This window comes from Impatiens glandulifera, chromosome 5, assembly GCF_907164915.1.
Source record: "Impatiens glandulifera chromosome 5, dImpGla2.1, whole genome shotgun sequence".
Taxonomy (NCBI): domain Eukaryota; kingdom Viridiplantae; phylum Streptophyta; class Magnoliopsida; order Ericales; family Balsaminaceae; genus Impatiens; species Impatiens glandulifera.
In genome coordinates, this window is record NC_061866.1 from 5,336,156 (window position 1) to 5,348,926 (window position 12,771).

At 33.1% G+C, this 12,771-nt stretch overlaps 1 protein-coding gene across 2 annotated transcripts; it reads right to left on the reverse strand.

Moving 5' to 3' along the window:
• Positions 1–2,368: 2,368 nt before the first annotated feature.
• Positions 2,369–4,739, reverse strand: LOC124940544 (probable protein phosphatase 2C 38). Of its 2 annotated transcripts, none has more exons than XM_047481070.1 (4): positions 3,608–4,739; positions 3,171–3,517; positions 2,860–3,096; positions 2,369–2,794 (listed from the first exon to the last, which is right to left on the reverse strand). In XM_047481070.1, exons 1-4 carry the CDS (start codon positions 3,912–3,914, stop codon positions 2,555–2,557), a joined length of 1,131 nt encoding a protein of 376 aa, XP_047337026.1. In that variant the 5' UTR covers positions 3,915–4,739; the 3' UTR covers positions 2,369–2,554. The 2 variants fall into 2 exon arrangements, with proteins under 2 accessions (XP_047337026.1, XP_047337025.1); XM_047481069.1 differs by having other exon boundaries at positions 3,171–3,538; positions 3,608–4,737.
• Between the last annotated feature and the right edge of the window lie 8,032 nt (positions 4,740–12,771).

Below are 12,771 nucleotides of genomic sequence, written 5' to 3' on the forward strand. Positions count from 1 at the left end.
TTTTGTTATATCTCAATCAACTATAGTAGTGGTTTCGAAGATGACCAACATTTTCACAATGATAGCATTTTCTTGTTTACGTAGATTCCGATTGTGATGTTTTTCTTTTATTCTCTTTCGAGTTGTTGTTGGTGCGATGTTGCCCTTTGTAACTGTTTTTCCCTTTGGCCATATAATTTTCGCCATTCGAACTCGCTTTTTTGTCTTCCCTTAATTCCAACTCTCTCGACTTCAATGCCGAAATCACCTCTTCAAAAGTGATACTTGTTCATCCATACTTGATCGTATTACGGACTTCCTTGTAGGATTCAGGAAGAGAGTTGAGGATGATTATTGTCTGGTTTTCATTGCTCATTGATTCGTTATTAACGGAGTTTGTCAACTCGATAATGAGTTTCAAGAACTCATCAAGATTTTGAGTGAGAGTCTTTCATGGCATAATCTTGTAACTGAATAGTCTCTCCATTAAGTAAGATTGTTGATCAAAGATTTGGATTGGAACAGCTCCTCTAGACGCCTCCACATCGTTGTCAGAGTCTTCTCATTATCTATCAACCGGATCACATAATTTGAGAGATGAAAAATGATCGTGCTAACTCCGTCTCTGTCATCTCAATCTTTTGATCTTTACTCATCTCCGGTGGCCATGAGACTGGTTCTTCTAGAGTTCGTAGAAGATGCTGATGTGCCAAGAGAGCCTTGATTTTGCCAAATACGAAAATCTCCATTGCCATCGAACTTGTCAATGTTAGTCTTCATGTTTGAGATTGTTTGCCACTAGAATTCACAAGGTGCAAATTTCTGTATTGATCTCTTTCTTGTATATTGTTGAACCTTGTCAACTTTGTCTCTACTGAGCCTGAGTCGGACTCTTCTTTTTCCGTATCACTAGTCAGCGTTAAAGACCTTTTCAAGATTCTCAAGATTCTTCAAGATTGATTTTAATCTTGCCCAAACCGAGCTCTGATACCACTGTAGGGAATTTCCCTCATAATCAATCAAAGAACTAAAAAATATAACAGCAAATAACCACTAAGAGTATAACAACACAAGATTTGATATCAGAGTTCAACCCAAAAATAGTCTACGTCGAGCTCTGTTAGGAACTCGATTTCACTATCACAATCAAACATTTCAATTACACTTTTGTTTTTTATATATATCAACATATATAAAATCTCGGCATGACCATCAACTCAATATTAATACCATGTTTTAATGTATTCTTATTTTTCATTATCATATTATATTATACATAAATTTTAATAAAATATGATGTTGTACTTTATGTCATTAAACCTAAAAATTACTAGGTATGATAAAAAAAATCAAGAAAGTTAATGTCACAATATTATTCATACACAAAATATGTATTTATTAATTATACATTATATTAGCTTGTTAGTATGTTAAATCATAAATACTTATATAATAATAGTTTTAATTAAAATACAATGTTTATCTATTATAAACTCATTAAAAATATTTTTATTCAACACATGTCATTAACCTCTTATATATATTTTTTAAATTGTTGATTATGGATTTTGAACCTATGATCTTAAATCTTTCTTTTTAACCATCTCAACAACAATTTTTAAAATTTTAGATCAAGCAACACAATTTTTTTTGGATCATTTTTTAAGATTACATGTTTGAGTTGTCCCTCTATATATGTAGACAAGTTTATCTAGAGAATGCCATTTGTTTGGAGTTCAACTGGATCTTTCAACTATTTGATTGTTCTTTTCTAGATCATATTGAGATTTTTTGTTAACTACACAAAAAACCATGGTTGGGTGATTATTAACTTTCTTAGTCTTGCTTTTCAATTCAATGGTTTCTAGATTCAGATGAGTAGAAACTGAGGAGACCCATATTCTATACTAGATATTATCCTTTAGAACAACTAGAAGTTGGAAATCTCACCTTAATCGCTCTTCTATCCTCTTGAGGAAGAGTTTGGTTTAAGTTGGAAATCTCACCTGAATCGCTCATCTATCCTCATGAAGAAGAGTTTGGTTTCAAACCAACGTTCGAACTGAAATTCGCCATGTTAATGTGCCTTCGATTATCCACAATTCACATCTCAGAGTCAGGTTTGAAACTGGATTGGACTCACATGGATCATTAAGCATAAGAGGTAAGATTTGAGAGAGTCATTAAGCATTCTTATTCTTCAATAATTATCCAAAGTATATATTTACTATCTTTTGGCTACTAAAGTTCATGTTACAATTGGGCCTAATAACAAAGAAATGCAATGAACATGATCAATCAAGGGTATAATATATTTTTATATATTTAGACAAACAAAAAATAGTTATGAAAATAAACATGTCCCATTATAGGATACACTACTAATTGGTCAACCAATACAAATTTGAAATTGATAGCTGTAGTTATTTTACATTAATAATTACCTACTTGAATCCATAAACATAAAACTTACATAGCATGAAAGAAAAAAGAAAAAAGAAAAAAAAAAACTTTGCCTATCCTTAACCTGCTTTTTTTGTTTTTGTTTGTTTTCTTGCACATAACATAGAAATGTTCATAATACCGGTTTACATGAGGTGGGTATGGATCCATCATGGCCTAGTGAAAAGGTTCTTCCAAGAAAGGAGCTCCTATTAATAGATGAAGGTTGATCAAGAAATACCACTACAACTGTTATATCGTCGTGAAAATGTCGCCTTATCCCTTTATCGATCTTTTTGAGATCTGAATATCTCATCTCTCTTTTCTTAGCTGCTATCTTTAGTGCTGATTTCACTAGTTTCCTCGCAATCCCCTGTCAAAATTGAGGGGAAATGGTTAATTTCATGAACATTTTTTAGAGTAGAAAAAGAATCTTACATTTCTTGGATAAGTGTTGACTATATCAACAGCCTCCTTGTTGGTAAGATGCTCCCACAAACCATCTGATGCAAATATGAGGAACTGGTCTCTTGGATTAACCTTGTGTATGAATATTGATGGCTCTGCTTTAAGAATCGGTTTGAAAAACGGTTCTGGCAGTCTAAATTTCGCCAGCAATGGTTCTTTGTTGAATTCTGATCTCTTCAGGTAAGCATCCCCTATGGATCTTGAAACCTGCAATGAAAATAAGACAGATCAGAATAAGAATAAAGTAATCTAAATTCTATGACTCTTTACAATTGAAATACCTGAATAATGCCTTTAACGCGCCAAACCTTGTGCTTCTGAACAACAATTTCGGAGTCGAAAGGATGCATACCTCGAAGCTCTTCCCTAATCGATGCAAAACTGGCATTATGCTCGGTTGAAAGCTGAACAGCTGAGATACCTTTGATACCCGCCTGTCCTCTTCCTAAAACAACACGAGAGTCTCCAGCATTCGCGATGTACACAAGCCCATTGCATATTACTCCAGCGAGGCAACAAGCCCCGACAGATGCCATCTGTGGCCTATCGTGCCACTGTTTCTGCACAACCGAAAGAAAATCATCTTCTGTAGCCAAAAACGCCTTCTTTATAACGTCGGATGACATCTCTTGATCCACAGAAGCAATTTCTGTAAAAATAAACAAACACTATTACTTTTTAACAAACAAGAAAGAAGGATGAGGAAAAAGATACTTACTCTTCAAGTTGAGGAAGAGACTATCATTTACAAATCTAGCAGTCTCTGGACCACCATGACCATCATAAACTCCGATAAAGGTCCCATAAGGACCGGCTGGATGTAAACTAAGGGGACCAGATTCAAGTTGGCTTTGATCCTCTAACATTACATTGGCTTGAACAACTGCCATGGAGAATTCGCCACTTAAATGATTACCCAAATCCTTATACCAAAGCAAACCATCAGCACGACCATTCATTCCTCCTAATTCACGGCTTACATCTCTTCCCCATCTTGTCCTCCAACATGGTTTAACCATTTTCATCTTTGAAGTTGAACCAAAGTTCGATTATATATAGACAAAAGCCAAAAAGGGGACCTCCCAAATTCAAAAACCAATGAGGATTTGAGGAACTAAACCTACATAATTTATCCAAAAGAACCAGCAAACAATATATTCATCAAACCCAACCTCAAATCCAGTTTTTGTTTATTCTCCAAACCCACTTGAAGAAAACCAACTCTTAAAACCACCAAATATCCGCCAGCTACTATACAGGAACCAGACACCATTAAATATGAGCAGAAGCCCGAGAGAGTACCAACCCAAAAACAAACGTGTCTCTCTCGATTTCTATCTCTATCAGTCTCCAGGTAAGAAAGCGACTTGTTTCTTATAATTTTTTTTATTTCAATTCAGAGAAAATTGGAAGTGGGTCTGGCGTACCTTGAACATGGTTGATTATGTTTGGTCTTCTCATGGTTATATATTGGTAAATTGGGGTGGGTTTGGATGAATAAGATGTTTAAGAAAAAGGGTTTTTGTTTTTTTGGAAGAGAAGGGTTATCTCTCAATCAGATTAGATCTAAGATAATAAAGGCGGCGCGGCGGGCTGCCGGTGGCGGTGGTTGTGGTGGTGGAAATTAAGGGGAGGAAAGGGGCTTTTATTAAAGGGATTCTTCAAAATTTTGGATGGGTATCTGTATTATACTTACCATCCATAGTTTATCTCTCTTAATTTGTTAAACCCCTCAAGTTTCTCTCTCATTGAAGCTCTCTCTTCCTCACCCTCTCCTTTGTTTTCTGTGATTAATATGTGGCTAATGGTGATTGAGATTTCAGGCTTTGTTTAATTAGTAAACCATCCTTATAGCCTGGTTTTCCTCTTTCTTTCTCTTTCTACCTCTCTTTGTCAATTCCATTCCTATTTTTTAGGGAGGTTTGTTTTGATTTTTCTTTTACTTTTGATAATTTCCTTTTCTATTTATACCAAATTAAATTAGATTTGCAATTCAACTTTTTCTTTTGTCTTCTTAAGAATCTTTTGATGATGAAGTCATGTGGCCACTAGTTACTAGTTAGTACTTTTTTTTATTAAGTGGTTTTATAAATAAATAAAAAAGTTGTTAAAGGAAAACCAAAAAATTAGATAATTTCACTCAAAATTTATTATTATGTATTTGTTGAAAATGTGATATTTTTTTATTTTTTTAAAGACCCGCAATTGTTATGGTTAAAGTTATACAAAACGATGGGTTGTTGTAACAGTTTTAAACACCCAAAACGTTTGGCTCATTAACGTTTTGACATGAATTTCATACATGAAAATTTAAGTTTTTTTAACAAAAAAAAACAACGGTGAACATTGCCTTATACCGCGCTGAACATGACTTCCATACAAAATAATTCATTTTTTTAAAATAAAAATAGCGCTGAAAATTGTCTTATACCTTGCTGAACATAGTCTTATACCGCATTCAACATGGCTTTCATACATGAAAATTTAAGTTACAATATTCGAAATTAACATCCTTAAAAAAACTCTAAAGTCTTTACAATGTTAATAAATAAACATTATAATATTTTGTGATGTCAATGGGGTAGTAGACATTCACGTCTATTTGTGCATTCGTTGTCGACCCTACCCGCAAAAGTTGCGATGACAAAAAAAAATATAAATGAAGTGTCAAGCATGCTCAAACATTCATTTGAGGGTTGTGTAGTTGATGTTGACATTGAAGTTGTAGGCTGAAACCAAAAAAAATTACAAAACTTTTATTAAACATGACATAAATCACATGATAAATAATTAAGATACAAAATAATGCAGTCAAACTTTTTTTGGGATCTCGAAGTCGACTTCCTCACAATTTTCTCAATAAAAGATTATTTATGTTTAGTTGGTGGTCGACTTCGAGCTCTTACTTTCAGAGGAGAGTGTATCAAAGTTTTATTGATGGAGATATTTATGTGCTTTTGTTAACCCTTCCATGATTATGTTCCATAGACATAAATTATTCATTCATAACTTTTAAGTTGTTTAGTAAAACAAAACAATTGTCTTCAGATTTTACACCAAGGTATTGAACCTCTTGCATCAATAAAGTTAGACTATTGTAATTTTTTTTCTTCTATAGACATATCTGAATCATTAATATTGGTGATAATTTGATACACACGCTTAATTATTTTACGCCACCGGTCTACGATAAAACACATTGGTAGCTTATTACCTTCATTTTTTTAATGCAACAATGATATGTCTACACAAAATACCTCTAAACTCAAATATTCGACATTGTTAACATTGTAGTCAAGTTCGGTATAGTTTGTAAGAAATATCTCTTAAATGTTCTCCATTAACTCTCAACATGTTCTCCATAACTTCAAATATAAAATTTGTCATTTCCTCTTTCAATATGGAGATATCACAAAACATTAGTCCTTTAACTTTTTGTTGGAAAACCTTAAATATGTCTTGAGTGTGGAAGCTTTGTCTTTCAAAAGCATAACCACTGACAATTGGTATCAGACAATTACACGAATGAAAATCTAATTTATTTTCTTTCTCGATATTCTTCAACAAAGTTTTATCATGTTAATTCACGAATTGTTTAAGAGATGTTTTGAAGTGCACAAAGTCATCTAAAAAGCGTTCATACTTTCACTCTGTTGAGATGCGGACATCCCTGCCCAAAAGTGACATTTCACATAAACATGTATTTATTTAGATCTTTCCAAAAATAAAGAATCCAACTAGTCATTATCTCCCAACATAAAATTTCTATCAATCTCATCTAGTGGTCTTCGTATTGTTGAATATAATGGAGTTATATACAATGTTTTTCTGCATTTTCTTTATTAGTTTGTATTCAACATTACTTCATAATTTTGTAGGAAGTTTCTTCATGATATGCCACAAACAAAAACGATGATGAGTTTTAGGCAATAACTTATCAATTGCAATTGTAATGGATCGACATTGGTCTGTGATTAATGACATTTGAAACTCGACCAAGCATACATGTCAACCAAACTATGAACAACCAAGTGAAAGACTCTGAATCTCCACTTCATAATTAATAAGCCACATCCAAGTAAAATAGATTTACCATGATGATTGACCCCGATCAATGGAACACAGGGCATGTCATAGCGATTAGTAATATAGGTTGTATCAAAAGTGATAAAAATAGAGAAATACTCATAGGAAGCTCTACGCATTCCATCTACCCAAAACATGTTTCTAATTCAGGATTTCTTGTCCAAATCAACAAAGTAGAAAAAGTTAGAGTTCCTGATTTGCATTCTTAAAAATTATTACCAAGTGTTTTAGTATCCCCACTCCTTAACCTCAACCTTCGAGCTTCTGTAATGAAATTTTTACATGTTTTATCATTAAAATACATGTTATGATACCCTCCAATTTCCACTACAAACGATTGAAAACTTTTGACAAAAGTTATTCCAGCCTTATCGTTTAATTTAAATATCTTATTTTCATTTGCATCTATTACTTTATAGGACTAATATGTCGTGTCTTCTCAAGGATTAATGTATGGTTATGCTCAAGACATACATTTGTTATCAAGGTCCAAAAACGATTTGCAATTTTAAGAAATAATTACTAAGTGTTTTAGTATCCCCACTCCTTAACCTTAACCTTAACCTTTGAGCTTCTGTAATGAAATTTCTACATGTTTTTTTCATTAAAAGACATGTTATGATACCCACTAACTTCCACTACAAACATTGAACACTTTTGGCGAAAGTTATTCCAGCTTCATCGTTTAAGTAAAATCTCCTCTTTGCATTTGCGTATATTACTTTATAGAATCTAATATGTCGTGTCTTCCTAGGGTTTAATATATGGTTATGCTCAAGACATACATTTGTTATAATAAATTCCCCTTCCTTCCGAATAACTACATTAATTTTAGCTTTAGAGTTTCTCTTAGTTGGTTTAGGTTGTAAAACATTTTTGGACCTTGATACTTTTATACCACTTTTGGCACAATCAATGTTGAAGTATTTCTCCTTACCATGGTCACCATTTTTTGTCTCTACTTTGTAAATGTCGAATCTAGTTGATTAGTTTATAGAATTCATGAAGTTCTTCCTCGGAGGAAAAAGTTATTCCAATGTTGGGAATTTGACTATGAAAATGTCATTCTATAGTTCGGAACTGAAATTTCAAGTTTTTTAAACACAAAAACAGCGTTGGACATGGCTCTGTTCAGAATCGGAACCTACACTTATAATAAACTCTACAATAGTTAATTAGAGTTTATTGGGTTTGTATTTCATTTTGGGCTTGAGTCTAACCAAGAGTTATTTAAGTTTTATTACCTGAATATTTACCCTATAAATATGTTATATTAAGGGTTTACATATAGAAGACATAATTCTAGAGAGATAAAGTGTGAGGCAAAAAACTTTTTATTTATTTTTCTTCTTCATAGTGAAATCTGGTGGTGGCTAAAGTGGACGTAGCTTATTTGAGTGAACTATTATAAATCTGTGTATTCTTGTATTTTTCTTTTCTTTTGTTTTTACTGATCGTTTCAAACAGATCAGATTTTGGGGATCCAAATCTTAATAAATGACATCAGAGTAGCTAGTTTAGATCGGAGTATTGGAAACGATGACAAGCGAGAACAGTATAGAACACGGGTATTGAAGATTTTATAGAACATATTATGGATTCTAGAGGATACAAATTGAGAATTATCTCCATGAAAAAAAGCTTAATGTTCTTTTGAGTGAGAAACTAGAGAAGATGAATGAAGTTGAATGGATACTCCTTGATAAACAAGTTTTGAGAGTTATTCGATTGACGCTAGCCAAAACTGTTGCTCACAAAGTAGCAAAGGAGAAGACCACCATGGGTCTGATGAAAGATCTTTCTAATATGTATGAGAAACCATTTACTAACAAAAAAGTACATTTAATGAAAATACTCTTCAATTTAAGAATGGTTGATGGTACTTCTGTCACTACTTATTTGAATGAACTTAATACAATTGTGACTCAACTATTATCTGTTGAGATTAATTTTGGAGACGAAGTTAGTGCCATGATTTTGTTAGCATCTTTATCAAATAGCTTGGAACCTATGATGACAACAATTAGCAACTCTATTGGAAATTCTAAACTAAAATTTATTGAAGTTAGATATCGTATTTTTGTAGAAGAGGTTCTTAAAGTTGATTCTAGTAAAACGTTCAAAGATTCTGCTTTAAATGTTGAAAACAAGGGCATGGGTAATGATATAAATTTTAACCAAGGTAAGATCAGATCTATGTTGAAGAATATAAGGAGTCAGTCCAAGTCTGGGCAGACATTTGATTGCTTGAATTGTGGTAAGTAGGGTCACTTGAAGAGGAACTGTAAATCACCGAAGAGAAACAGTGATGATAAAAATGATACAGCCAATGCAGTTACATAAATTGTCATTGATATGTTGCTTTTGTCTATTGATAGCCCGATAGATTCATGGGTTTTGGACTTGAGAGCGTCTTTCCATACCAGTGCCCACAAAGAATTAATGGATAATTATGTGGCTGGAAACTGTAGAAAAGTTTATCTCGTAGATGATAAGTCACTGGATATTATTGGCATGGGTACATGAAATTGAAGATGGCAAATGTTTTTGTTTGTAGGATTAATAAGGTGAGACATATTTAAAGTTTAATACGCAATCTGATTTCTGTTACACAACTTGATGAAGAAGGTCACAATTTCAGTTGTGGAAATGGTATGTGGAGGTGACTAAATAAGCAATAGTTGTTGTTCGAGGTCACAAATCTGGAACATTATACAAGACTTCAACATGTAGGGAAACAATTGCTTCTGTAGTTGATGACTCGAAGAATAGTGAGCTATGGTATTGTAGGTTAGACCATATAAGCGAAAAAATGATGAAAATTCTTTTGAATAATGGACAGATTCCAAAACTGAAGTTTGTAGAACATTCGTTATGTGAAAACTGTATTCTTGAAAAACAAAAATGGGTGAGTTTCTTAAAGATTAAAAAAACTCAAGAAAGAAATATTGGAGTTGGTACACACTAATGTGTGGGAACCTGTACATGTTTCTTCTATTGGTGGATCACACTACTATGTGACGTTTATAGATGATTCGACGAAAAAGATTTGAGTATATTTTATGAAGAACAAATTTGATGTATTTGTGGTTTTCAAAAAGTGGAAGGCTTTGGTTGAAAATGAAACAAATCAGAAGGTTAAATGCTTGAGAGTAGACAACGGAGGCGACTACATCAGTTCAGATTTTAGAAATTATTATGTTGTGAATGGGATAAGTATGGTAAAGATTGTTCCCCGGACACCTCAAGATAATGGAGTAGCTGAACGGATTAATCAAACATTGAACGAGCGTGCTAAAAGTATGAGATTGCATGATGGACTGCCTGAAACCTTCTAGGAAGAAGCTATCAACACTACTGCCTACTTGATAAATAGAGGACCATTTGTTCCTCTTGAATTCAGAATACAAAATAAGTATGAAGCAATAAAAAGGTAAACCTTTCTTATTTGAAAGTGTTTGATTATTTATCATATGTACAAGTTAATGAATGTGATAAGAGCAAACTTGATCCAAAGTCTAATAAATGTTTTTTATTGGTTATGTTGATATCGAGTTTGGTTATCGTTTTGGGATAATCAAAATCAGAAGATCATTCGTAGCAAAAACCTTATCTTCAATGAATATGTCATCTACAAAGATTGTGTTGGGAAGACATCAGATGGTGATTCCAAATTGGAAGAGACTAGTACGGTCGATTTGAGAGATTTTTCTACTGAATATATACCAACTATCGAAGAAGACCAATGCATTATTGAAGATGAAATCGTTGAAAATGTGGCCCTCGAGGAAAATCAGAAAACACTAGTTATACAATTGAGAAGATTGTCAAGAAATTGAAATCAGTCGAGAGGTGGTCCCCATCTCTGAGCTATATCTTGTTGATAGATAAGGCGAACTTGAATTCTATGAAGAATCAATACAATCTAATGAATTAGTTAAGTGGGAGTCTACAATAAAAGATGAGATGGACTCTTTGACGTCGAATCAGACCTGAGAACTCACTAAGCTACCAAAGAGAAAGAAAACATTTCACAACAAATCGATCTTCAGGTTTAAATAAGACCATGATAAAACCAAAGGGTACAAAGCAAGGTTGGTTGTACAATGATTTCAACAGAAAGAAGGTATTTACTACACTGAGATATTCTCTCAAGTGGTCAAATTGATGACAATCAGAACTATTTTGAGTTTGGTTGTGAAATAATAACCTCATCTTCAGCAAATGAATGTCAAAACTAATTTTCTTCACGGTGATTTGGATGAAAATATTTACATGCGACGAATACAAGACTTTGAAATCAAAGAAAAAGATGAGCTTGTATCTAAGCTTTAGAAAAGTCTGTATGATTTGAAATAAGCTCCAAGGCAATGGTACAATAAGTTCGATAACTTCATAAAATGTAACAATTTTTTGAGGTATGAAGCTGATCATTGTTGATATATTAAGAGGTTTGATAAATCATAAATGTAAGCATGGAAATTTGACTTACCCTAATTTTCAAATAATATTAAAATAATATTTTGAACTTTTAGATTCAAAATAACTTAAAGAGGAATTAAAACCTAATTAAGGATTAATTATTGTGACAATTAAACTCTAATTAAGGAAATTATTCAAAATTCCAAAATAATTTGAGGATAAAATATTGTATTTATTTTACCCAAATTAGAGTTTAAAAATATTTAATCATGATTTAATCATGAATTATGTTTAATTTATGACTTAAAGCAATTAAATAAAATACCTCAAATACCAAAAAAAATATAAATTATGATCAGAATTTTTATTATGATTCCAGAAATATTTTTGTGAAATTTTTGGTGAAGAAATGAATTTGATAATCCTATGAAAGGGATTAAAAATAGTTTTTAATAACCTTTTAAATAAAAATAAAATTTGATAATCCTATGTGGCAGAAATTATTTTTAATCTTTGCAGCAGGATTTTTGGACCATCAGATTAGCGCCCAGATCTCATCCAATAGCCCAAAACGCGTTAAACCTCCACTACAACGGATCTAGCGCGCAGTCAACCGCACTAGATCAACTTACGGAACTGACTAACCCCATTAGTCAAGTCGTTGATCGCCCAACTGAACGCGGACGACGTCAAACAAAACAACGTTGTTTCAGTCTTCTTCTTCACTAGGACGTAGTGCTCACCGGAATCGGGACTTCACCGACGCAATTCTTCCAGAAGTTCCAGCTCATGTTATGGGCATCTTTATCGCTCCAAATTTCAGTCACGACTCCCCCTTATCAGCGTCTATGTTTCCCCCTTATCCTCTAGCCTTATCCTACTGTAGATAAGGCTGCCACAATTTAGGGATAAGATCGGAGAAGGGTAAATTCGACTTCAATTACCCCTCCTCGACCGCCTTAGAGGCACTATAAATAGCCCCTTACTCTTCCACTACCAAACCATTAGACAATCATCCAACAATCACCCAATTTCATCACATGAATCCAAGCTTTAATGATTCTGATGATCTGGTTTTTGTCAAAACCTGTTCCAACAATCCAAGCCTCGATCCAGGCCTTTGAATAACTGCCAACACACCCCATGAGTGTTCTCCCACTGTTGGTAAACATCCATATCCTTTGTATCACGATCTATGATTGTAAAATTTGAGTTTTTTCAAGTTTTCTTGTTTGATCGGATTTGATTTGTTCTTGACCTTGGTTGTGTGATTTATTTGTTGAGAATCATCATATATATCATGTATGAACTTTTTATTAAAAAAGAATCGATCAAATCAACTTGAATAATTTTGTTTGAAAACTAGATTTTTTA